Here is a 27993-nt window from a genome sequence, read left to right as displayed (position 1 = left end):
TGTGTGTGTAAGTTTTTTCAAAATCAGAAACTAACAACAGATATTGACCTTAGTGAAAGAATTCTACCCAGCCTTGAAACAAAGTATTCCTTCCAATTAACCCTTTCAAAGAAATGTTAAAACAAAACAAAACCAAACCCTAAACTAAACAGCAAAAGTCACTGGTAGAGCACTGGTCATAGAAAGCAGTCTTTAAAATAAGCGAAGGAAATTTCATTTCTTTTTTTGAACGTTTCACTATCCATTTCTCAGACAGGGTTGCATACCTACATTTACTCCTTCTGCTGAGTGATCTCCTTCCTCATATGTTTTCTAATCGTCATTACATTTGAGTAATCCCCTAAGAAGCACCATGGTTTTTGTATTAGCAGGAATAAAAATGTGTTTGCGTAAAGAACTTCTCATGTCAAGTCTCACGCTAATAGACACTGTTCTGAATTTGAACTGTATCAACTATCAAGGCAGAAGGAGCTTTTCAACGGAACTTTTTTTCCCCAGTGGAATTTTGGTAACGCAAGTGATATGATAAAAGAAACATACCTGCTGCCTTCTCTTCTTGAACAGGTATCTTCCATACCAGTGGAAGGAGTGACAGGAGTAGAGTGAGGAGTTCTTCTCTACACGTCAATGCCTGTGTTAGAAACAAAACAATCCTTCATGTTCTGAGGTCATGAGACACGTAATTCCTAGTGCTTTGTCTTAAATTGAACCATAAGTTCCTTTTTTCTCAAAAGGTTGCATTTGAGAAGCTAAGAATCAAATTAACTGATCTCAAATCCCATTAAAGTTGTGATACTTTTCAATTTATAAACCTTTCCAATGACAGAAGAATGTAGGAGTATTGGACGGTATTTAGCACACTCTTGCTGATTTTTCCCCCAAATAGCTGTTATTACCACCATGCACATTGCAAGAATTCCTCATCTATGAAAAAAAAATGTGCTAGGTGAAAATGAAAAGTTCAGCCCTATTAATTAGCAAACCAATATGAAGCTACTAAACAAAAAGTCTTCATGCGGTTAAATGTAAAACTCAGAGAACACAATTTTAAAAGGAGAAACTGACATGATTAATGAAGAACATCTACAAAGAAAGACTTATTAGTGAAGGTAATCTAATGAATATGTATCAACTGCACACTATGTCCACAGCACTGACTGTCTTACCCTTTCTGGAGGATATGGTCCAAGCCCTGGAGAAGGTCCCTTCATTTGGTCCATAAAATACATACACACAAGCAGTTAAAGGACAATAGAAGGCATGTGGTATAAGTAAGTACCTGGGTGTGGTACAGATACTCGGTGTCGGAGATCAGAAAAAGGAGCGGTCATTGCCAGCCAGAAGTATGGAAGTGGGACTGGAAGCAGAGAGCCAGTCTGGACACTGACGTCATGGGCAGTAAAGGAATTGACAAATGAAGTTCAGATTCCTCACTTTAGTCAGTGGGCAGGGAGTCACAGTAATATAATCGGATTTGCTTCTTAGAAAGACCACTCTAGCCACTGTATAGAGGACAGAATTGGGGCGGGAGGGAGAGGGATTGATTGATCAGTGTTTAGAAGCAAGGAAAACAATAATCTGGATAAGAGATACTGATAAACAGAAGTGCTAACAGTAAATCTGAAAAGGAGACAGAATTGAGAAATTGCAAAGAAGAACTGAAATAACTTACAGTTGATTATCTATGAGGTGGAAGGGGGGAGAAAAGAAAAATCTGAAAGAACTTGGAGAATTCTGGTTTAGGCAACAAGGTGACTACTGGATAGATAGATCTGGAGCTTAAGAAAAAGATGCGAAGTACACAACTCCCAAGTCTTTTGGGAGTCCCTGCAGCAGAAGTCAAGGGCACAGGAGATTTCCTAAGGAGAGCATGAAGAATGACAAGAGTGGACGGATGGCTTTGGAACACTCACCATTTCAAGAATGAAGAAGGTGCTGGAGAGAAAGAAGTCTGTAAAGGAGACTGAGAAGTAGCACCCCCAAAGAAATGTAGAACAAGAGAAATCAAGGGAAGAGAGCAGTTCAGGAGAGAAGAGAGGAAACCAGGTCAAGAGCTGTTGTTCTTTAGTTGTATAAAATGATGGCAGAAAAGCATTTATCAAGTAGAGGGTCACCAGGGACCTCAGCAAAGGCGGCATTAATGCAGTGATAAGGGTGCAAGTTAGATGCCACAGGCTGAGAGTTGAAAGGAATGAGAAGAGCAGAGGCGCAGCATTCAGACTGTTCCTTCTAGTGCCCTGGTTATGGAAAGGCTCAGAAATACTTCAAAGGGAAAATCCGAATTTCTTTTCAGGCTTAGAAGACCCTTCGTGACATGATTCCTACTGACTTGTCCAGTGTGTCAGCTCCTGCCACCACACCTGACCCAACCCCACATGTCCAGCTACGAAGGGTTTCCTGAACACTACTGGTCTGCCCTCCCCAATACACCTGCCTCACGCGCACTGCTTTTTTTGCAGCTGTCCACTACCGTCCTCCCATCGGCCAAACGCTAACTCATTCTTCAGGCAGGTCTTTAGTCCCTCTGTGGAAAGCCTTCTCTAATCCCCTCCCCAGGAAAGCTACATTTCAGGTTCCTGATTTACTTCTCATACAGCAGTCAACTTGCTGAACTGTTCATGTCCAAATGTCTCTATTATTCAATCAGGAAATATTTACTGAGCCCCTACCATGGGCCAGACGCTTTGGATGGAGTGGTGAACAAAGAAGACAATATTCACTTTCTCACGAAGCTGATGCTCGTGCAGAGGAGATGGAAAATAATGGGCACAAATAGGAAACCTCCAGACAGAACGCAGTGCTATGAAGAAAATTAACAGGACAGGGATTATAGAGTGACGGGCCACTTGAGTAGATACTTAAATGAACAGAAGAAGGAATCCACGCAAAGATTTGGAGGAAAAGGGCTCTCGGAAGTATACAAAGGGTAGGGAATGAGCTCGGCTATTTCACAGCACAGCAAGCGGGCCAGGATGGCTGGAGGGCACAGGTTGGCAAGGTGGAGAGTGCCAGATCCAATGTGGCCTGTGGGCCATGTGAAGGAGTTTGGAGTTATCTATGTGTAATATGGTCTTTAAAAAAATGTAAACCCATTTTGGGCACATCGTTCCTGTAGAGTCCTCCTAATCTGAGTCTTTCTCTTTAGCAGATGAACTAGTAACATTCTAATAGAGCTTGCAGAAACCTTACGAGTGTGTGAAGTGCCACAGCCCTTGCTCCAGGACAGGACAGGACACTGGCAAATCCTCATCGCTACGTGAACAGGCATTCCTGCCTCCCGACCTCGGTATGACACATTGTCTGGAACTTCTGTGACTCCCTCCCACTTAGCTAAGGGGTCCCTCACTACCTTCAAGGCCCAGCCCCAGCTAAACCTCTTCTGTGATGCTTTTTGTTCCGCACCAACCCAAGTTTACTGTTCCCCCTCTGGACTGCATGCCTGTATCCCCATTTCACCAAGTGGATTAGTTCTTGGAAACCATGGGCCCTTCAAAAGAATGGGGTTGTGGCAAGTGCAGGTTTTTGGTTTTTGCCATCTCTGCTGGAAGTGCATTCTGAGGAGAACACCCCTCGCCTCTCCGTGACCCAATAAATAGAACAGTGACTGAACAATTCTTGACTTCATTCAATCACAATAATTTCTAACACAATTCATCACTGGGGAAGCTCTCGGTAATCCTCTGGACCTCTTACTTTCCTAGGTATTGCATATTTCCAGATTTACTCATCCTTTCGAATTCCAAAGAAACCACACATCTAATTCCATCCTTTTGCAAGTCATAAAATCGTTTTCTCTTATTTTGCAGGCATCCTGGCAAACTAGGGCAAACCAAGCTCTGGTTTCCTCTCCCAAGGTCCTAATTAGTCACAGTGTCCAGAAGAATGGGGTGTTACCTCACGTCAACCAAGTGGAGAGTTCTCAACATGGCCTATTAGGCAATTTAGGCAATACATGCTATAAACAGATCCATTGCCTGGCTATTCCTGGACTGTCCGGTCTATAGAAATCACACCTCTTCTCATTTAATACTTACATTTTTATGTTTCTCCTTCTGCAGGGAAAATGACTGCAACATGTCTTTTTAAAGTGTATACCAATAATAAACAGGAAAAGCACTCTCATGCAGGTGGTACATTTTTAGTTCAATTCAAGAAATATATTTTAAGTACCTACCAGGTGTCAGGCTGTTCCTTTTACAATTCAAGGGTTTAGACTGGAATATTAATTGCCTACCCTAGTCGTCTAGAAGTAATGGTGGCAGGATGGGAGAGAAAGGGCAAATGAGCCAGGGGAAGGGCTGAGATGGGAAGCCAGATGGATGTCCAGCAAGTCGCAAAGGCAGGTGGGTACCAGATCATGGGGTTCGAGGACCCCAGGATGACAGGCTAAGCTTAGAGCTTGAATTGCATTCAGAACGTGACGGATGACTACTGGAGTCATTTTAATTGGTATTAATGGTATTACTTTAAATCAGCACTTCGACATGCTAATTAAATTGAATATTCCAGACATGAGCAGAAATATATGTTAAGTCCTTTATTCCTTCTGCCAGAGTGTTATAATTATTTCTAATATATACGTGTACACATACGTATATAAGAACATGACTCTATTAGTACTGTAAACAGCATCTTTTTTCTTTTATTTTCTAGCTGTATAGCTATAGCTAAAGGAAACAGTGATCTTCTGGAGTTTTCTGTACGTATTGCTTTTAAGAATGGCATTTTTGTTACTCCATCTTTCTCACACTGAGTTGTCATTACTTTCATATTCCACTTCACCACTGCATGTTTTTTAATTTTTTTTTACATTTATTTATTTTTGAGAGACAGAGAGAGACAGAGCACAAGTGGGGGAGGGGCAAGAGAGAGAGGGAGACACAGAATCCGAAGCAGGCTCCAGGCTCCGAGCTGTCAGCACAGAGCCCAGAGCGGGGCTCAAACCCACAAACCGTGAGATCATGACCTGAGCTGAAGTTGGACGCTCAACCGACTGAGCCACCCAGGCGCCCCAGTACTGCATGTTTTTAAAACATGATATCAAACAGAAATAACCATAAAGAATTATTCTTCTACTGATTCTATTGTGGAGCTTTTTCCTAAAAATATTACTGGTTTTTCTACCCTTTGCATATGGCACCCTCTGAATCTATTTTTTGAGTTTTTGTTAAGAAAAATGGATTAATTTTGCCAAATGCTTTTGATGTCTCAGGAAGCTAAACACGCTGCTTTTTCTCATGGATGTCAAACATTATGGTGATAGTTTTTCTTGAATTATAATGGGTGCCACACTTTTTTTTTTTTAAAGGACCAGATGGTAAACATCTTAGGCTTTTTGAGTCCTAAATGGTCTCTATTGCATATTCTTCTGTTTCCTTTAATAACTCTTTAAAAATTCACAACTATTCTTAGCTTGTGGGCTGTCCAAAAACAGATCACTGGTGGCAGGATTTTGGACTGCAGGCCACAGTTTGCCCAGCCAGTGCCTGGTGTCGCTCCTCTTTCCCTGACAGCAAAGAATGGTGATAAAATGGCTGTATTACTCTTTGCTAAGACTCCAGAAAGACTTTGGGTGGTACCTCGTAAATGTCATCAGCTAGACAAAAGTCCTACTCGGAATCCTGCGAGGATTATTCCATATAAGCTTTATGTGCCCAAAGTAGAGAGGTCTGTCTCAAAAACAGTTATAGATGTGGCTTTTGGGGAATGTAGTGAACACCATTAAAATTCAGAGGAGACCCGTTACATTTTTCAAGAAAGCTGTATTGTTGAAAAATACCAACAGCCACTTTTCTCCATGCATGAAGCAGGGTAAGAAAGCTGCACATGATAAGCTATGTCTTACGGGAAAGAGAAGAAACCCCAGAGGAGGGAGCCAAGGGTCCTGGAGAATCATGGAGTAGGGCAGAACCATTCCCTGTCCCAAGAATAGGGGGCATTGACAACACACACCTGACAGGAGTTCAGGGGGGCAGTGACCGCTACGTGCCTCTGGTCACTCTCCTTTTCGAATGCAAGCATCTAGTGTGGTTAACGTGTCCCTCCTCATCATTGTGGATGGCTGAGCGTGGCTCTTATGTTCACAGGTAACTAAAGTGCTGCACCTGGAAGCCTCATCTGCATCCAGAACTGACCTGTATCATGAGATCATGAACTTCAAGCCTGACGCCATGATGGGACGAGACTTTGAGAGTCCTGCGAGAGACGGAATGTGGGAGGAATGCTAACAAATGTGGCCAGAGAAGGGGCTATGGTAGATAAAGTGTGGCCACAGACAACCTTCTGAAATGATGGAGTCTATGTTCCCATCCCTTAATTCTGGGCTGGCCCTGGGCCTTGCTTTGACCAAGAGAACGTGGCAGGAGTGATGTTATGTGACGTCCCACAGCTTCTCTTCTCAGCCTCTTGGAATGCTGGCACAACCATGTCAAGAAGCTGAGTCTCTCCCACTGAAACGTGAGAAGCCGTGTGGATGAGAACTGAGGCAGCCGGGCCAGCAGCCCCATCCAAAAACCCTTAGTCTTCTGCCGACAGACCGCACATTCAGAGATGAGCCCAGACGACACCGCAAGAAGCCAAGGCGGTAGTCCCATTTGAGCCTACCTGAACTTCCAACTCACAGAAACACAAGCAAATCAATGGTGTTTTATGCCACTAAGTCTTTGGAATGTGGTGTGTTACACAGCAATCAATTGACACAGTCATTGCTCCTATCTATTAGCCTGGGTGTAAAGGGAGATAACTCAATGGATTACCTACTCTCTGTGGCTAGCACCACTGTCTGGTGGCTAAGCTGATACTTTCACTACTCCAAGAAGCAGGCATATCAGCACCCCACTATGCCCTCATTAATGCTGGACTAATCATGCATGGATAAATCTTGACATGTGTGTAAACAGAATCTGCAGACCTAGATGCAGCAAACTAAAGTTGACTTACTATTATCACCTTTACTAACTTTAAAAGTTTGCCTTATTTTCCTACTGAAATAACTCTTGCTAATAAATATTACCAAAGACTTACTTGTCAAACTTGAAGAATAATTTTCATTGCCTATTTTCTTGTTGAAAAACCTCCCCAGTATTTTCAGAATAAACTAAAGTCTCCTTGATGTGGTACACAAGGCTTGCCATCACGTGGCCCCTGCCTTCCAGTGTCTTCAGTAGCCAACACCACACACACAGCCTTTGTTCTAACTCCTCTAAACGACTGCTAGGTCACTGAATTTGTTCTTTCTCCTCTAGCCACCGGGGTCTACATGTGCAGTTTCTCTGGCCTCATGCTTCCTCCCTCTTTAAATGGCCAACCCCTACTTTGAGGTACCAATTTCTAAGAAGCATTTCCTCGCGACCCGCTCCTCTGTACTCCCCAAATATTTCCACACTGTTTTGTCATCACTGCTTTTTTTTCAACTTGTCCATCTCTTCAAAGGCTAAGAGGCCCTGGTGGGGCACCTGGGTGGCTTAGTCGGTTGGGTGTCTGACTTCAGGTCAGGTCATGATCTCGCAGTGAGTTTGAGCCCTGCGTTGGGCTCTGTGCTGATGGCTTGGAGCCCGGAGCCTGCTTCGGATTCTCTGCCCCTCCCCCGCTTGTGCTCTGTGTCTCTCTATCAAAAATAAATAAATGTAAAAAAAAAAAAAAAACTAAAATAAAATAAAACAGCCTCTTCAGTTAAAAAAAAAAAAAAAGCTAAGAGGTGCTGGTACAGACCATCTCTCTTCTTTTATCTCTACATCTAGCAGAGGTGCTGGCATTTACTAGGTACTTAATGGTCTGCTGAATAAACCCGTGAACAAATTATGTAGCCATATTTCTAAAAGTCTGATGTGTCTTTATAATACTTATTTTATATATTCCAATGATAAACCATGTATGTAGTACTATGTATTAAAGTGATAATACTACAAAAAAATTAGGAAGAAAAAAGTACTCTCTTACAAAGAAAACAGCTGAAGATTAAAGAAACCTATTACAATTCTTTTTGGGTTTATTTTTTTTAATATTTTTAAAAATATGTATTCAAATATGTGCTGTCTGCACAGAGCCCGACACAGGCCTCGAACTCACGAACGGTGAGATCATGACCTCAGTCACTTAACCAGCTAAACCACCGAGGCACCCCTTTTATAGGTTTATTTATTTTGAGAAAGAGAGTACACGCGTGCAAGTGGAAGAGAGGCAGAAAGAGAGGGAGAGAAAGAAAGAGAAGGAGAGAGAGAGAATCCCAAGAAGGCTCTGCTCCATCAGTGCAGAGCCCCACATGGGGCTTGATCTCATGAACTGTGAGCTCATGACCTGAGCCCAAACCAAAAGTCAGACGCTTAACCAACTGAGCCACCCAGGCACTCCAAACCTATTATCATTTTTAAATAGTGCTTTATTCATAAATGTATAACCTCCTCCAATAAAACTTCATATTTTACTCAGCAAAATAAGTAAAAACTTTATAGAACATTCATAAAGTGTGAACATATATGGAAATTATGTATTTATATATTGGAGTTTTAAAAAGTAGTATTTATACACTTGTGTTGGTAATAAGTCATTGTAATTTTCTATTCATTACACCAGAATTAAGCTACTTATATTTATAACCAGGGTATAGAAGAAATCAGAAACCATTATTATCAATGTTATATGAAAACACGTAGCAATTTTGTTGGAAGGGATCTTTTAAGTCACCCAACTTGAAGTATTTATGTTACTGATAAGGGTATGGAGATCTGAAGAGGCCACCCATCTCATTAACACTAGAGCCAAGGTTAAAAATCTATGATAACCCTTCCTTTTTGGGCTGGACAAATTTTCTTTCAAAAAACTTATAAATATCTGCATATAAACTTCAACTATGCCATCTTTAACCATTGAAAAGAATATATTTTTGCTACGTACGCAGACTATGCTTTCCCCCAAAGAATAAACAGATTAACATGTCTGTGTATAACAGATCACGACCAAATGGGGTTTATCCCAGGAATGAAAATGATGGTTTCAACATTTAGAAACCATCAGTGTAATTCACCCACATTAACGGAATTAAAAGAAAATAATATGATGGTCTCAACAGATTCAGAAAAGGCATTGACAAAACCCAATATCCATTCAGGATAAAAGCTCTAACAGACTGGGAATAGACGAGAACTCCCTCTTTCTGATAAAAGGCATCTAAGAAAAACCTAGAGCTAATATCATGTTTAGTGGAAATACTGAATGTTTTCTCTCTAAGGTCAGACATAAGGCAGGATGTCCACTCTCATCACTGCCACCTACCTTTGTACTAGAAGCCAGTGCAAGAGACAAGAAAATGAAATAAAAGGTATACAAATTGGAAAATAAGTGAAATTACTATCATTTACAGATGATATGATTGTGTACATAGAAAACCCTAGGGACTCTACAGAAAACTTTCAAAATAAACATAAATAAGTGAGTTTAGCAAAGGCACAGGGCACAAGGTCAATGTACAAAAATCAATTACATTTCTATGAGCAACAAATGACAGAAAATAAAAAAAATTAAACGCAAACTACAATAATATCAAAAAATAATATTCAGAAAAATTTACCAAAAAAATATGCAAGACTTCCATACCAAAAACCAAAAAATATTGCAGGGCAATTAGAAAGACTCAAATAAACATATATTTACACCATGCTGATAGACTGAGAAACTCAACATTGTCGATTCTCTCCAAACTGGTTTCTCGATTCAATGCAATCACAGCTGAAATCCTACCAAGCATTTCTGCAGAATAAGCTGCTTCTAAAATGTATATGGAAATGCAAAGGACCTAGAAGAGTCAAACATTCTTGAAAATGAAGACCACATTGAAGAACTTGTACAACCTAATTTCTAGATATACTGTAATGGCCACAGTAACCCAAACAGTACGGTATCAGTGAAAGAACAGATGACAGATAAATGGAACAGAAGAGTCTAGAAATGAACTCCACATAAATGGTTAACTGATTTTTCACATAGGTACCAAGGCCACTGGGGGAAAGAGCAGACTCTTAAGAAGAAATGTTGCTGGAATAACTGGGTAACTAACGTGGATCACAGACCTCAAAATAAAAATACTAATTAAAAAGATTCTAGGGAAAAAAAAAAACAATATCTTTGTGACTTTGGGATGCAAGATAAGGATTTCTTAGAATACAAAACATGCTACTCACACAAAAACCCCTGCTGTTCTAAAGGCATTGTTAAGAAATGAAAAGGCAAGCCACAAAGAACATATTTGTAACCCAACAAAGACTTGTATCCAGAATACACTAAAAACAAACAAACAAACAAAACCCCCTGCAACTGGATACCAAACAAATAACCTGACTTTTAAAATGGGCACAAAACTTAAACAGACATTTGACAGAAGTCATACAAACAGCCAGTGAACACATAAAATAGCACTCAGCATCATTAGTTTTCACAGAAATGCAAATTAAAATCACAGTGGGATACTAGTTCATGTTCACATAGGATGACTAGTATTAAACAGATTGGCAATGCCAAATATCAGAGAAGATACGGAACTGGAATTCGCATACCTTGCTGGTGAGAATGAAAAGTGGTACAAACACTTTGAAAAAACAGTCTGACACTTTCTTATGACGTTAAACACCTACCCTTCGACACAGCAATTGCATGCCTAGATATTTACCCTGGAAAAATGAAAATATATTCACACAAGGGCTTTTTTAAGGATGTTAATAGCGCCTTTATTTGTATTAGCCAAATGGAAACAAAAGCCAAATGGTTAAACAACAGGCAGATGGCCGAATGGTGGTATATCCACACAACAGAACACCAATGAGAAACAAAACAGTGGATTACTGATTCATGCACAACAGGTGAAGATCCGAGACGTGAGAGTACATGCTGCATGATTCCATTTATGTGAAATTCTAGAACAGCAAAACTACACTGAGATGTTAGACACTACAACTGTGGTTACACTGGAGTGGGAGAAGGGGAAGGGCTGCCTGAAAAGGGCATGAAAAGCTTTTTCTAGAGTGGTGGAAACGTTCTAGACTTTGACCTAGGCCGTGGTTACACAGGTATCACCCAACTGTGTACACTTTACATCTGTATGTTCTTGACATGTAAATTATACGGTAATAAAAAATCTGTTTAATTCTTTATACTAAATATCTATTAATAAAGTCCTGGCACAAAGGTGGAAGGTAAGGGCTTAAATTGTCTCTCCCCAGAGCACCCAGGAAGTGCTCCTTCGTGACAAGCACACACAGAAAAGCTGAAGTTCCTATTGAAATGCACAGCTTTGAATCTAGTGTTTTGATTCCATGTGAAATGATTAAACTTGTACAATTAAATTCCCCTTAAAGATTCAAATGATCATTCTCCATTTCCTGGTTTAAATAATTAAGTGTTAATAAGCCCTATTTTTAATTTATCTTTATTTTTAAATTAAAAAATTTTTTTAATGTTTATTTATTTATTTATTTTTAAATGTTTTTATTTATTTTTGTCGAAGAGAGAGAGACAGAGCCATGAACGGGGGAGGAGCAGAGAGAGAGGAAGACATAGAATCCAAAGCAAGCTCCAGGCTCCAAGCTGTCAGCACAGAGCCCGATGTGGGGCTCGAACCCATGAACTGTGAGATCATGACCTGAGCTGAAGTCAGACGCTTAACCGACTGAGCCACCTAGGTGCCCCAATGTTTATTTTCGAGAGAAAGAGACAGAGTGCAAGCGGGAGACAGGTAGAGAGAGGGAGACACAGAATCTGAAACAGGCTCCAGGCTCTAAGCTGTCAGCACAGAGCCCGACATGGGGCTTGAACTCATGGACCGTGAGATCATGACCTGAGCTGAAGTCAGATTCTTAACCAACTGAGCCACCCAGATGCCCTTTTTAATTATTTTTTTTAATGTTTATTTGTTTTTGGGAGACAGAGAGACAGAGTGTGAGTGGGGGATGGTCAGAGAGTGACGGAGACACAGAATCCAAAGCAGGCTCCAGGCTCTGAGCTGTCAGCACGGAGCCTGACTTGGGGGTTTGAATCCACCAACTGTGAGATCATGACCTGAGCCGAAGTTGGATGCTTAACCGACTGGGCCACTCAGGTGCCCTAAAAAGCCCTATTTTTTAAATGGCTATTTATTTGCTCCCTACTTCTACTTCTACTGTTCCTACTTCCATTGTTCTAAATAATTCCAAAAGTGAATGACTGGGGAAAAGGGAACATAAGATATTACCCTAGGAAAAAATATTGTTGAAATTATGACTTGAATGATTTCAGTCATTTAATAATACATTAAAAGGTATTTCATGACTTAAAAGAGAAAGCATATAACTATAGAAAGAGAAAGTAGATTAGTGTTTGCTTAGGGCTGAGGGGGATGGGAAGGATAAGGGAGTGACAGCTAAAAGGAACCATGTCCCTGTTCGAGGTGATGAAATGTTCTAAAATTGACTATGGTGACGGTTGCACGTATCTGTGATTATGCTAAAAACCACTGAGTTGTACACATGAAATGGGTGAATTCTAGGATATATGGATTATATCTTAATACAGCTTTCATTAAAAACCTCCTGAAATTTTGATTGGGATTACATTGTGGAATCTATACATCAATTTGGAAATAAAAAGTATCCTTACACTATTGACTTTTCCAATACGTGAAAATTACATAGTCCTACATTTATTTGGGTCTTCTTCAGTTTCCCTCAATAATGTTTTATAGAACTCTGTGTAGAAATCTGTGCATATTTTATTAGATTTATTCCTGAGTATTTGATATTTCTGATACTATTTATGTATCTTTAAAAAAAAAGAGAAAGCACTGAATTGTTCTAATGTGGGGTAAGAAAATGAACAGAGCATGATATGCTTATTATATCACCAAAATTTTGAAATAAAAATCATTACACATGATCTAACAAATAATTTTTTCTAACTTTAAGTTTCATTTTTGAAAAAAATCATACAAAATACAAAAATTAAATTATATGTAGTTACATAATTAATAAATAAATTTCATGAAAAGGAATAAAAATATATAAACCTAAAAATACTCTGGAAAATTTCATGACAGGTGGACACCACAGTGAACAAATACTTCCTGATATATATGTTAGGCTCCTTAGCTTATTGTGAGAACAGAGGCATTGTTTAATTTTAGTCTCTGTCTTTACCCAATATATGTATTAGCAAAATGCCTTCATAGCAAAGAAATTTTAACAATGGTTAAGTTTATATCTGAAACCAGTAACATATATCAGTGTTTAAAAATGTCTGTCATGGGGTGCCTGGGTGGCTCAGTCGGTTAAGCGTCCGACTTCAGCTCAGGTCATGATCTCACGGTCCATGGGTTCAAGCCCCGCGTCGGGCTCTGTGCTGACAGCTCAGAGCCTGGAGCCTGTTTCGGATTCTGTGTCTCCCTCTTTCTCTGACCCTCCCCTGTTCATGCTCTCTCTCTGTCTCAAAAATAAATAAATGTTAAAAAAAATTAAAAAAAATAAAAATGTCTGTCATATTGGTGCTATAGGGGCCTTTTCAAGTTAACTGAAATATTATTTAACCACATAAATTAGTCTCCTGAAAGCAGATAGTGAAATTTTTCTTTCATAAAATACATATTTATTTTCTACTAAAACAAAGCAAAGATATAAATCACATTTGGGCTTCAAGTTAACCCTGTCTGAGTTACTTAATGTTTCTGCACCTGAGTTTTTCATCTATAAAAGAAGATTGGGGTGTCTGGGTGGCTCAGTCGGCTAAGTGTCTGACTTCAGCTCAGGTCATGATCTCATGATTTGTGGGTTTGAGCCCCGCGTCCGGCTCTGTGCTGACAGCTCAGAGCCTGGAGCCTGCTTCCGATTCTGTGTCTCCCTCTCTCCTGCCCCTCCCCCCTCACGCTCTGTCTCTGTCTCTGGAAAATGAATAAACCTTAAAAAAAAAAAAAACATTGGATGACACCTCCATCTCCCAACTAGCTTTAAAGTTCCATTAATTCTATAATAAGGAAACAATAAAATGCTATATGTTCAGACCATACTTTAAGCAAACACAATGAGGTGCAAAAAACTAGACGTACACAAAGCATTCTCTACTTTTACCCCAGAATTAGTAAGCTCCCTAAATATAATTTACACTAAATTTTTCAAAAAATATATCTGACATTTATTGAAAGTGCGAATTCATAATGTTTCTGAATCGTACTCTTATATCCTTAGTAATAATCATAGTTATCTCACACTGATATTAGGACAAAAAGCATAATATGGATGAGGCCATCTTAGAATCCTAAGGCCATTTATAACCTAAGACACTTCTGACATTTTGGAAAGTATCCAAATAAATAGTATGTTCATAAATGAGGCTGCTTTTCTTTGTTGGGAGTGATGTGAGAGACAGGACTTTATCTCAAAGAGACTCTCACAAACTATGTAACTCAGAAATCATGTATCTGTAATTAACTACGATACACTGAGGAAAAAAATTATTTGATACGAAATGTTACCTGATCGATGATAGAATTTAGCTTGGTGAGTAACAGAAATCCTCGGCCGTGGACAAGGTAATGTCCAAGGGTTGCCATATGTGTCTCCTCTTCCTCTTCCTCCCTGGCCTCCACCCTCTGGACCACTGCATTGCAAAGCCGGTTGACATCCGTCAGAAATTCACGTGCCAGTGAGTTACTGTCGGTGCTCATGACCGAGCTGTAAGATAAATATTACAAAAAAGAAGATTAGAGAAATAAAAATTTACGTTTAAAACCACGTGTTTTTAAGGCTGTTTGTTTTTAACTAAAGCCTGGCTTTAAATTATCGGGCATTGGTACTTAACCCTATAATATTTTCAGACACAGATCTTATCTAGCCAGGGCTCCTTAAATATTCTTGCATGGCAGAAATTAGTCCCAGGTATGGAAATGGCTGAGCACAACCAAGAACGGGAAGTGAAAGCACCACGGAAGATGCACTAGTGACTGGTGGCAGTTAAGGTAGATCCCCACCTTCTTCAAGAGCCGCATCGTAGAATAAAAATACACTCATAAAACATTCTTGCTTTACATGGTTTAAAAATATGAATGGACCTTTTAAAAACTATAAACTATTTTTCATGTGATGGAGCTGACAATCAGTGATGCCCCCCGCTGCAAACACCAGAGTTCAGTTAATGGAAAGAAAAAGGATTTACCACCAGGTAAATAAAAATTGAACAATTCTAGCAGCTTAAGTTATGCCACTTTGCTTCCTACTACACATTAAAATCAAATAAAGGGCAACGTGACATTTTAAGATGAAGGAAAATAAGGTAAAGCAGACAAAAGAGAGGAGAAACACCAATATAAAGAAAAACGTATAACTATTTAAAATATTTTTTTAAATCTTTATTTATTTTTGAGAGAGAAAGAGCAAGTGGGGGAGGGACAGAGAGAAAAAAGGACACAGATTCCAAAGCAGGCTCCAGGCTTTGAGCTGTCGGCCCAGAGCCCGACGTGGGTCTCAAACACACAAACCATGAGATCGTGACCTGAGCTGATGTCAGTCGCTTAACCAACTGAGCCACCCAGGCGCCCCAAAATGTGCAACTATTTAGAAAGGAAAAATCATGAACAATAAAATCTCCAAAGAACTTCAGAACAGTTTCATCTTAGGGCTAAAGGTACTTTTGAAACAGCCAGTAACCTTTAAAAACTTTTTAACCTGAAGAGGTTAAATTAAATAAGATGCATATTGTGGAGTCTTCCTTCACCCATGGGCGTTGGCAGGAACCTGCCTCAGAGCCCCTGCTGAGAAGGCAGTGGACCATATGACCATGCCTACTGCCAAGGGACAAGGCTGGCATCTGAGCACTAATCAACCGAAGCACACCTGATTCACGGGGCAGCCGATGAACATCTGGCTGCAAGATGTGACTTGTTCAATGCAGCTTGCAAAGAGGCATTGAGCTAATCAGGCTTTCTTTCTTTCTCCTGGGAATTTGAATTAAAGGGCATAGCTGATGTGCTGAAAAGTCACATAAATATGGGCCCGTGGTGGTTATCAGGAGGTGGTTGAGGCTCAGAAGAAGCCAAATGGGCGAAAATGAACCACCAGGATGCAAAGAGAAGCAGATAAACACAAAAGGGAGAAACCAAAGAAATTCCTAATACTACTTTGGTTCCTGTTCAGTCTTGGGCCTGATCGACTTAATTCCTGGATTCCTATCAGGATCCTAGGTATTATTACAAAGCAATCCTTTCTTTAGTGTAACAAAGATCATTGCTTTTAATATTATTGATCACTAGGAAAAAGTATAAAAAAAAATGTACATTACTCATTTATCCAAAATTGCAGCAATAATTTCTCTTACATAAATGCTGGTTCTCTATAAGCTTTCATAAGGTAAAAATTATTCCATACATCAAATAGTTTATAATAATTTATAATAACATGTACTAATTATATATATGTATATAATAATATAAACTAGTTCATATTCAGTCCATAGTTATCCAATTTTATTAACTTATTTCACCTAATCTGTCACTGATTTTAAGGTACATAATTACTTACATAAGAGAAATAATTTTAGTGTTCCACTAAAACAGAAATAAGACTGCCAGTTAAAGTGTAACACACTGCCTTCTTATCACTTAGAATTTTCCATACAATATCCCCTTCTGGGCCATCTAGACCATCCACCCTATGAGATGCACCATCTCCTATGAGACGCACCATCTCCCACTGCTCCTGGGATTTTCTTTCAAAGATGCTGACATCATTCTGTGAGTTCTGATGCAGGTGTTTTCTTGATCTTACCAGATGGGATCAGCAAAAAGTGCCCGAAAACAACCCGGAAACACTTAAAACTCATCAGATATCGTACCGATGGTGCATGTAACTCAGCTGCAGTACTGATATGAACATCTGTGACCAAGTTCACTCGTGAGCAGGCACGAACAACCCCTTCGCGAGGGCAGCCTGCCGACAGGGCTCCCTAGACACCACGAAGTGCAAGGCACGCTGCAACTTGAGCAATATTAAAAATGTGAAAGATCTAAAAATTGTGCTAATAATTAGGGTCTATTTTCCAGAAATTAAGATAACACGAATATTTAGTAGTGAAGAAATAATTTCAACCCCACTTCCTAAAAGCACAAGATGCCAGGTCAGCCAAAAGCATTATAATCCATGCGGAAATGTAGGTTATTCCTGATTTTTAAATGTACCTAAAATAAACACACAGTTACATACACAGGATCTTATACATAAATGATCTACTATCTGTTTTGGTTCACTTTGGACATCTGTTCACCTGCGCTCTCTCTCACCCTTCTTTACGGCCCGGCATCCTGCTGCAGGTGCACATTACCTGTGTTTCATTATACAGATGTACTATTAACTATGCAGCCAATCTCTCATTGAAGATTTAGGTTATTTCTCATTTTTACTATCATAAACAGAGCTGCAATGAACATCCTTGCACTACTTGCACATTTATTCTCTATGTCCTTGTGGTGGAAACTTGTTGGAAACATGTATTAGGTTTTATACATGACTTGTTAGGTCTGCTCCTAGATGTTTTGCAGTTTTCGCTGCTATTCTAAATGGGATTTTGTTTCCATTATACATTCTAAGTAGGATAGAAAACTGGTTTATAGGAGGCAAATAGGAAGTAGATTTATTTTGATATAGTAATCATATACCCAAACTTCTTACTAACTTTTTTTTTTAGAAATTTCCAGATATAAAACCTTCTCATTTACAAATAACAAAAATTCTGAATCTTTCTATCCAACATTCACATGCTTTCCACTCTTCTATCTAACAGCTTTAGTTAGCACTAACACAACAACATTGGTAGGGGTGACAGAGGACACTTTTGCTCTGCACATTAAGAAATATTCATTTCTTCTGACTCATCTACTAGGAATGTTGAATTTCACTGAATGCCTTTCAGCCACTCTGAATGCCAACTGAAAACATGATTGCATGGTATTTTAAAAAGATTTTTTAAATACTTTGAATACCCAGTAAAGTATAAAGGATACATAACATGAGGTTATAGCCAATACTCAGACTTGGCATGTATTCATGTATTAAACATTATGCTATGTTCAGATCAGTTTGTGTGTGTGTGTGTGTGTGTGTGTGTGTGTGTGTGCGCACGCGTGCGCATGCTCAAAGAAATCAAACCTTACAGTACAGGAAAGCCACACCCCACCCAACTTCTTCCTCTCTTCAGTTGGTGTTCATCATTTCTATACATGTTTTTATAGCCATAAAATATTCAATATTGTTTTAGCTATTTTTAAAATGTATATAAATAGTATACTATAGGTATCCTTTACAACTTTGCATTTCCCTCTTAACATTACATTTGTTCCTTTAAACCGTTGTGCAATAATGCCATTGTATGAATACACCACAATTTGTATATCCATCTCTACTACAGGAAAAGAAAGTTTAGTTGTTTGTACTTTGGGGTTTAATTAATGTCACATAACTATGTAGTTTCAAAGGGTTAGACTGAAACAAGTATTTTGACTGTTAATATCTATTACATTAAATACTTACCAATCTCTCAACACTTCTGTAACATTTAGAGTCCTTATAATTTGAGCTCATGAACTAGATGAAACAAATATTCCTAGAATAAAGTTTCACCTATTAAAAAGAAAGACATCCATATTAATGGTAATAATAAGACACAAATAATTTTAATAAAGCTCTGACACAAAAATCAATGGCCAGTCTTCATATTTGAGGTAAAGGAAGCCAACAAACTTTTTGAACCTCAAGAACACACTAAAAAGTTTCTGTAGCTCCAAGAACGGAATCTTGAGACAGGGAGTGTTAGCACGTGATCTGAACAAGGTGACTTGACCACAGCTCCTTACTCCTCCTCTGCTCCCAGCTCCTTCCAACCTCCAGAGGAATCACCAGTTAACTACAGAGGAAGGAGAATCAGGCCAGGGCGATCTCGATTGGAATCAGGGAGGCAGTGGCATACGACCTGCGTGCCATGGGGAGCCAAGTCGCTACTCTCCTGTGACAGTGAGAGGCATCTGAGGATCTATGAAAACTCAGAAAAATACTAAAACCAAATAATGAATAAACTACCACTAAACCTCATATCCATGTTGAATTTTTAAAAATGAATTAATCTTTTGTGTACAATACCATGAAGGCTATTTCTAGAATACTAACGGATAAATTTCTACTCCTGGTGTAGCCGCAAGATGCTTCTGTTTGGTTACCAGTTTTCGCTCTATAGTTTTGACTAGACAGAGGCATAACAAATATTTCCTTAACACAGGTACAAGGCAACCATGAACGTTTATTTTGAATCACAAGTTTTAAAATCAGAATGATCTTTAACTCTTTCAAGATGCTCAAAGCTAGAGAACTTTCTTAAATTCCCTTCAGCTTGGCAAACAGTACCACATTGTTCTAGGCACCTGAGGATAAAGTCTGCAGCAATGGGATTGGCTGTTCGACTACACAGGGCTTTATGTGATGTAGCAAAAGACACCCTTTCCCAGGCTGCGGCAGCCCCACAGCTAGCAAAGTACAGGCTAGATTTCGGTCCCACTCCTCCACTCTGAGCACCAGACATCAGTCCATCAACTGCCGGACCAACTGAAACAGTCCTGGAGTGAAGCCTCACTACACCGTCCGTACCTGCTCCTGCTGCATCCTGAACTACTAAAAATCACCTCGATATTTTGAACTCTAAAATTACAGAAGGGGAAGTTACTGATCAAATTGTGAGCATAAATATGGTATTTTATTAATTGCTTTGACTCTTACAAGGTGGAGCCATCAGAGATGTTATGCGTGATGCTATGGTGATTCCAGGTAACTCAGCATGGCCATTAGAAGTGGAAGCTGACAGGGGCGCCTGGGTGGCCTCGTCGGTTAAGTGTCCGACTTCGGCTCAGGTCATGATCTCACAGTTCGTGGGTTCGAGCCCCACATCGGGCTCTGTGCTGACAGCTCGGAGCCTGAAGCCTGCTTTGGATTCTGTGTCTCCCTCTCTCTCTCTGCCCCTCCCCTGCTCATGCTCTGTCTCCCTCTCTCTCAAAAATAAATAAGCATTAAAAATTAAAAAAAAAAAAACAGCGGAAGCTGACAGACAACTGGATCTGTCTGTTTTCCCCTGTTATCAGGGAACACTTCTAGGCCACGCTGAGGGACTTCTCTAATACTTGAAACTGGGATGGCTTCTTTATCTATATTTTACGCAGCCCAGCTTGGATATCCATGGAGTTTCATTCTACCTAAGATTGTCACTCTATCAGCGGGCAGAGTCAGTTGTGCCCCCCACCTTCCTCTGCCCCCACGATCACACACACAGCTGCACTCCGACCTTTATCATCCTGTATTATACCGGAGGGCCATAAAGTCTGCAAATACAGCCTTGGACACTAGATTGAAGATATCCTTAGGGCATTATATGTATTTGCCTCTGTTTCCAAACTACATAAACACCCTGTAGTTACTTATGACTGTCTTACCCACTAGGTCATGAGTTCCTTAAGGCCAGGAACGCTGTCTTACTACTTTTTGTACTTTATAGCTAAAACATCAAATTTAAAAATCGTTATTAGTATCATATTCAACTTTTTTTAAACTTTAAGTTCATTTATTTATTTTGAGAGACAGAGAGCAAGTGAGTGAGTGAGCAGGGGTGGGGCAGAGAGAGAGAGGAGAGAGAGAATTCCAAGCAGGCTCCATGCTGTCAGCACAGAGCCCGATGTGGGGCTTGAACTCATGAGCCATGAGATCATAACCTGAGCTGAAATTAAGAGTTGGATGCTCACCTGACTTAGCCACCCAGGCACCCTATCATATTCAACTTCTAATGCAACAATTCTTATAATGCCTAAATAAATAAAACTTTCTCCTAACAATATTATAAGAACTTTTATATTCTTAAAATAAATGAAAAGCAGAGCAAAATGCCTGTAATCACGCAAATGACCTCAGGAAAATAATGTTTCACTTCTTCTTTTCTTTTTTTTTTTTTCTTTTTTTAATGTTTATTTTTGAGGCGAAGGGAGAGGGAGGGGCATAGAGAGAGGGAGACAGAGGATCCAAAGTGGGCTCTGAGCTGACAGCAGACAGCCCGATGTGGGGCTTGAACTCACGAGCCATGAGAACATGACTTGAGCCGAAGTCGGACTCTTAACCAACTGAGCCACCTAGACGCCCGTAAGTTTCACTTTTTCTGATACAGTGACTGGTAAAGTGTAAAACATGAATGGCCGAATCAAAAAGCAAAAACCTGACAATGTATTAGCTATACCTCTTAGTTTTATTTCATCAGAAATTTCATTAATATGGCATTTACTTCAACAAATATTTATGGAACATTTACAACCTGCTGGCTCCTATTTTTGGCACTAGGAACAGTGCAAAAACAAAGTCCCTGCCCTCATGGATTCCAGTGAGATACAGACAGATGGAAAACAAACATATCGTAACGTCAGGCAGTGCTAAGTGTTACAAAAAAGTAAAGGAGTAAGGGTACAGAGCAACAGGAATGCTACTGTCATAGAGATTCCATAGCGATAAGGCTAAAGAGGTAATATCTGAGCTGAAGCCTGAATGAAGGAAGACAATGGGTCATGTGAGCATCTGGGGAAAGCAGTCCAGGACTCCGAGATTAGTTTCTGTTTGATGCACTGGATACTGAGTGCAAGAGAAGAAGTTAAAAATTATTACAAAGAGGGAGAAAAGCTACTCATTCCCACTTGCCAGGGACTGAAGTAAGGTGTGGAAAGGTGAAAAAGAAGTGTTCCCCTAGAACTGTTTCTCCTTAAGAATGGAAGTCTCCTTCCCGCCTGCCCCCACCCCAAAAAGTCCACGAGACTTTTTAAGGCTGTGTGAAGAGCAGCACTGTTTAGTGATCGACAAGACAAACAGGACAGGAGGGTGGGAGGGAACATAAAGTTCTATTTTCACTATGCTATATCTGACAGGCGGCTTGAAAACCAAGTAGATATTTGGATACACCAAACTGGACTCCAGGTGGGGAGGCTGGAACTGGTGAATCAATTTGGGAGTTATCCGCACACGGAAGGATTTTAACAGGACGAGAAGGATGAAATAACCCAGAGCAGTGCTGTCCAACAGAACTTTCTGCAATGACGGGACTGTGGCTAGTGGCCACACTATTGATCAGTGGGGAACAGAAAGTGAGTATAAATGAAGCGGAGAAGAGATTCTAAGGCTCAGCCGACGGGTTAGCATCCCCAAGTCGGGAAGCGGAGCAGGATCTAGCACAGAACACTGAGAAGGAGCGGCAGGTAGGGCAGGAGAAAAATAAGGAGAGCGGTGCCTCCCAGAAACCAGGTAAAGAAAGCTCGAAACAGGAAAGATTGATCAACTGTGTCAAATATTGCTGACAGGTTGAGTAAGATGAAGACTGGGTAATGACCACAGGATTTAGCAACGTGGAAGTTACTGAAACCTGTCAAAGAGTAGTCTCAGTGGAGTGGCAGAGGGTGGTGAGGAAACGGAGGCAAGGGGGTTAAGACAGCTGTTTTGGGAAGTTCTGCCATTGGGTGGCAAGGAAATGGGTGGTAGCTTGAAGGGAACATGGGGTGGGGAGGTGGTGCTTTTTATTTGTTTTTTAATGAATGACATTATGGCACGTTTGTAAGCTGAGATACTATTATAGCATGTTTGCATAGCATGTTTCTCCAACAGGGGAAGGAAAATAGATGAAAAGCTAGAACGAGAGGAGGTAATTGCTGCAGCAGTGAGTAGGCAACATGAAGAGTATCTAGCACACAAGTGATAGGAACAGGGACGGTTCACGTAATGGAACAAAAAGGATGACAGTACGTGAGTACACGCAGGAAGATTAGCAGCTCTGGCAGGGAACAGACCAAGATTTGGGCGCTTTTGTTTCCTTGGTGAAACAAACTGCAAGGTTCCCGGCTGAGACTGAGAAGTAGGAGGAGGTGTTAACCAATGAGTGGAACAGGGTCAAAACAGCAACCCCTAAGAGACTTCCCCCTAGGCTGCCATTAGTAACTAAGACTGAGTTCGGGTGTTCAATCCCTGGCCCTGTATTATGGTGCAATTCCCCAACACGTTCCCATGCACGGAATGATAGAATGGATGATGTCAAATACCGTTTGGGAGCCTAGATATATCACAGTCTCAGCATCTCCTAACCTGTGCATGTGGCATCCCTGCCAAGAGCGGAAACTGGGCTACCTGGAATGAATTATTCTTAGAAAATCCCTGTAACCCTGACTGCTCATCTTTACCTTTTGTAAATATTGGAGAATCTTTTAAAACGATCTCTAGAATCTTCTGCGGAAGTAGCATCAAGCTCATCGAAATTTATGTTCATATATATATACACATGTATTTATGTTCACATATATACGTATGTACATATACATATATATCCATGTACATACACATATATACATATATGTATATGTACGTATATACATATATGTATATGTACGCATATACATATATACGAATACATACATACATAATTTTGGAACTTTAGTCCTCCACAGTCTTCTAACAGTTTTCAAATTCACCACAATGACTCAAAGATTACCAGTTTGTCAATGACATTAACACATTTTCTCAGAATCTGAACCTGAGATGTGAACTCATTTAGAGCAGCCAATGGTTCTGGTACAATCCCTCTCTAATCCTGGGCTTAAACTTTCTCCTATTATTATTTTTACATCCAGTCTTACTAGTCTATGTATAGATCATTCTTCATCATCAAAGAAGTCAGAAACACAACAGAAGCTGAGAATTTTCATTTACTCTCTGTATCCAATTATAGGGTCAGGGTTTTTGTGTATTTTTTAAAATCTTTTTAAAACATTGTGTGTATAGCTGACACACAATATTACATTAGTTTCAGGGGTACAACATAGTGATTCAACATCTCTACACTTTATGCTGTGCTCACCACAAGTGTAGCTACTCTCTGGGGTCAGTCTGTTTAAAAGAAAAAAAATCTATTATTTGCTTGCTGTTTTCATCTTCTACATATAAAATGTAAAAGGTCACCCTTAACCTCTTTCAAAACCTCAGCTCATTATTCTCTTAGTGTTGTACTCCATCCACCGCCGCCCCTTTTTCTGAGAGAGAGAGAAAGCGTGTACGTGTCCGTGATCGGGGCGGGGGGGGGGGGAAGGGGTGGGAGGTGCAGGGGGGCAGAGAGAGAGAATCCTAAGCAGGCTCCATGCCCAGTAAGAAGCCCAATGCAGGGCTCAATCTCATGACCCTGAGATCATGACCTGAGCTGAAATCAAGAGTCAGACACTTAACTGACTGAGCCACCTCGGCATCCCTGTATTCTCTTGTTATACGTGAGATCTGTACCTACATCTACATATTTTTGTTTCGTATCCTTCTTTCCCTCTTCTACACGTATTATTTTAAAATATGAGTTCATCTGGCCACTTTACCTCTCTTTTCTTCACATTATCTCCAGTGGTTCAGTAAAAACTCTGCCTATGGCCACCTTACAACCACCTTCCCCTCTGGAGACTATATCCATGGCATCTTATCTATCTTTTCTTTGAAAAAAGATATGTACTTCTAATTCTCTAAATTCCAGCTTTGACCCATATTCCTCTTCCTGTTTTTTTTACTGATCCATTTAGCTACCATTTACTAAAACACCCACTCTGTGCTAGGCACTAAGAATGCAAAATGTGAAAGTAATTCCGTCTCTGCGCCCCATTATGATGGCAAAGGCGAACCAATACACAGGTACTGTATACTGATGAGGGGACACTGAGCCCAATTTGAGTAGTCAGGGAAGCTTCATGATGGACACAATCTTTCAGTAAAAGTTGAGCATGTAAAGGGCGAAAGAAAAGGGGGGCAGAAAGGCATTACAGACAGAAAGAGCAGCTCAAGTCAAGTCCCTGAGAGAATTACGGTTAAGTGTGGTAATAAAATACAAAATGAGAAGCAGGAAAACAAGGATGGAGAGAGCAGTGACCAAGGATGAATAAAAGGACCTCCTGGTGGGCTCAGAGCTCAGCAGAAGTTGAAAACCATGAACGCTGGGTAGTGTCACTTTTCTCAGATGTTTGCGATTCTCCCGCAGGGCTTAGCTGCTTGGATCTAACAGTAGATAACACAGATTGTGTCACTGACATAGAGATGGGAGTTTGGGTGGGTGAGGCGGCAGAAGGGAAAGGGAAAGGGAATCAAGAGTACAAGTGAGACAACAATCCATACAGTCAAAACTGGGCTGTAGACCAGGTAGGAAAGAGAAAGAGGCCAGGTAGATGCTGACATAGAAACTGAAATACAGGCAACCCACGTCTAGGAGATTAAAGAATAAAAAATGAGGGAATTAAGGATATAGGAATTTTGGAATTTTTAGATTTCTGAAACAAGCAGTTCCAGATCATAACACCAGCCAGAGTGTGACCCTGCACGTAGGTGTCTGAAATGCAAGTTAAGGTCACTGCAGTTAAGTAACCATGAGGCTGGATCATGGTTAGCTCTTCAATAAAAGTTCCTTGGTGACGGGGATTTTGTCTGCTGCATTTACTGCAAAATCGACAGCATCTAGCACAGTATGTGGCACAACCTTTTGTTGAATTTCTTAAATGAACATCATGGATTTCTCCCAGGAGTCCCATTATTTTCACCTGTCTAAGGAGCCCTCATTGTGGGTCAAAATTAGGCTCGGAGTTATCAGCTCCCCTGACTATTTCCTTAACCTTCTGGAAATGAAACGGTCAATAAAGTAAGTCAATAGCAGCCCTGCTTTTACTGAGTGAGACTTCCCACAGACATTTGGACAGCCGACTATGATATCTCAGCTCTGTTCTGGTTCTGTGATTAATTTCCACAACCTATTATCCAAAAGATCACAGAATTAAGCCATCACCGTCAGTCTTGTGGATTCTGACATAGTCATTTCCTTGACATACAGTATAAAACTACTACACCTCCCCCCTACACCAAGTCATTACCACAGATATTCTTCAGTTTTAGGCATTTTTTAGTACCTTGTCATTTCTGTTTTAGTCAGTGCTACCAATAACATGACATTTACCACTGAAAATAAAATCTCACGCTCAACAATAGGACAAGAAAGGCTCTCTAGGTCACCAAGTTTCCTCCCTAAGAACCATCAAATCTATCACTAATTCATTCATTCATTCATTCATTCATTCATAATTCAACCAAAATTTATTTCTTATTCAATAAATACTTACTAATCTGCTTACTCGTTATATTTCCCTAGTTCTAAATCTGTTCTGAATAGTCAGTCAGCATTGTGACAGTGGTGAAAATAAAGGCAGGACACTGGGAATCTAGCAAGTACTAGCCGCAACACAGAGCTGTGTCAAGTTTGGCTTCCTTTTCCATAAAATGTCTGTCCCACAGAATTACTGTGCGGATCTTCAAAGATTATATAACATCAGGAAACGTTCTTGGTAAACGCTACAGCTCTTTAAATGCTCAGTGCTAGGTGAACAGCAGAGAGTGCCATCTGCAGGAAGAAAAAGATCATGGCCACCTGTCCTCAGAACTGTGTATGGAAATGTTGATGTTCTGCTCTATGACCATATAGTTTCCAAGGAAGCACTGAAAATAAAAGTAGGGAGTACCTGTCTTGTGACTTTTATAGAAAAGGAAAAGAGGAAAAAGACAAGAAAAAAGTTTATAATAATGAACTTTATTCTTATAGCCTCATTAGAAATCACACATTTTCCTTGGGAAATGGTAACATTTGAAGGACTCAGTTCCTAACTTTAACCAAATGCCAAAATCCTGGTAAATTCATCTTTATTTTTTTATTATAAAAAAAAATTTTATGTTTATTCATTTTTGAAAGACAGAGAGAGATAGAGCACAAGCAGGGGTGGGGTGGAGAGAGAGGAGGACACAGAATCTGAAGCAGGCTCAAGGCTCTGAGCTGTCAGCACAGAGCCCGACGTGGGGCTCGAACTCACGAACCGTGAGATCATGACCTGAGCTGAAGCCAGAAGCTCAACTGACTGAGCCACCCAGGCGCCCCTGGTAAATTCATTTTTAAAATAATATTAAGTGCTTGTCTAAATTTCCTAATTATGATAGTATTAGGGAAATTGCCATTGGAAAGAAAATCTTAAAAAATTTCCTTTAAAATGTTTATTTATTTTTCAGAGAGAGAGACAGAGACAGAGTAGGAGCACAGGAGGTCAGAGAGAGAGGGAGACACAGAGTCTGAAGCAGGCTCCAGGTTCTGAACTGTCAGCACAGAGCCCGACGTGGGGCTCGAACCCACAAACCATGAGATCATGACCTGAGCTGAAGTCGGATGCTTAACCAACTGAGCCACCCAGGCGCCCCGGAAAGAATACTTTTAGAAATGTATTATGTACCAAGAAGGAGGAGACTTCTGTCAATCACAGGATTATTGTAAGGACTGACTACAATACTATACAGAATAATAAATATTCAGTGAATTCTTTTGAATCAGAACTTGCCACTATTTGAAGCAGACTTTTGAAAATAAAGGCTGGTTGTTATGGACTATTAATCATGCTAAATCCCATCTCTCCAGAGTTCAATATATATTGACTAGAGACTGATCAGTGACTTTCTCAAAGATCTCACATATTCTTTGTAACAAATCACTAAATCTAAAAACCCTTAGGAGAAAAATTTGATAACACTATACTATTTCATAAGTGACATAAATAAAGGTATGAATATGAATATGTTAGAATCATACATTTTCACAATGGCAGAAAAGTTTAGACATCATATTATCCAACCACATTCCACAGTTAACAAAAACTGAGGCTCACAGGTCCACAGTCCCATGGTTAGGTCCCATGACAGTTGTCTTGGGAGTTACATGATATGTTTAGAGCTAATTAAGTAGAACGAAAATAACCAAGTTTATTAACCAAGACGTTACCTTTCTCCTTCTGTCAGGTCAATTAAAAATTAGACAATGGGCAAAGAAGTTTCCTTAACACTAAATACTATCTCTGAATGTTATCCGGAACTTTTACTCAAGTCTGCT

The 27993-nt window shown here is 40.0% G+C and overlaps 1 protein-coding gene across 5 annotated transcripts in view; it reads right to left on the bottom strand.

Annotated features, from left to right (window-relative positions):
- LYST (lysosomal trafficking regulator) overlaps window positions 1-27993 on the bottom strand; it is a 177439-nt gene that overhangs the window by 132626 nt on the left and 16820 nt on the right. For 3 of the 5 annotated variants that reach the window (XM_047088713.1, XM_047088711.1, XM_047088715.1), the window contains exons 2-4: window positions 18531-18620; window positions 14486-14684; window positions 541-631 (exon numbers count right to left, since the gene is read on the bottom strand). In XM_047088713.1, coding sequence (XP_046944669.1) covers window positions 541-631; window positions 14486-14677 — 283 coding nt within the window. In that variant the 5' untranslated portion in view covers window positions 14678-14684; window positions 18531-18620. Of the gene's footprint in view, window positions 1-540; window positions 632-14485; window positions 14685-18530; window positions 19904-27993 lie in introns of those variants that run through there. The other 2 variants (XM_047088712.1, XM_047088714.1) reach the window with 2 other exon arrangements.

The sequence above is a fragment of the Lynx rufus genome, unplaced genomic scaffold (assembly GCF_022079265.1).
Source record: "Lynx rufus isolate CCGP_SWC_20201006 ecotype Redwood Valley unplaced genomic scaffold, mLynRuf1.p SCAF_25, whole genome shotgun sequence".
NCBI lineage: Eukaryota > Metazoa > Chordata > Mammalia > Carnivora > Felidae > Lynx > Lynx rufus.
Note: the sequence above shows the minus strand (reverse complement) of the source record. Positions and strands in the feature narration are given on the sequence as shown.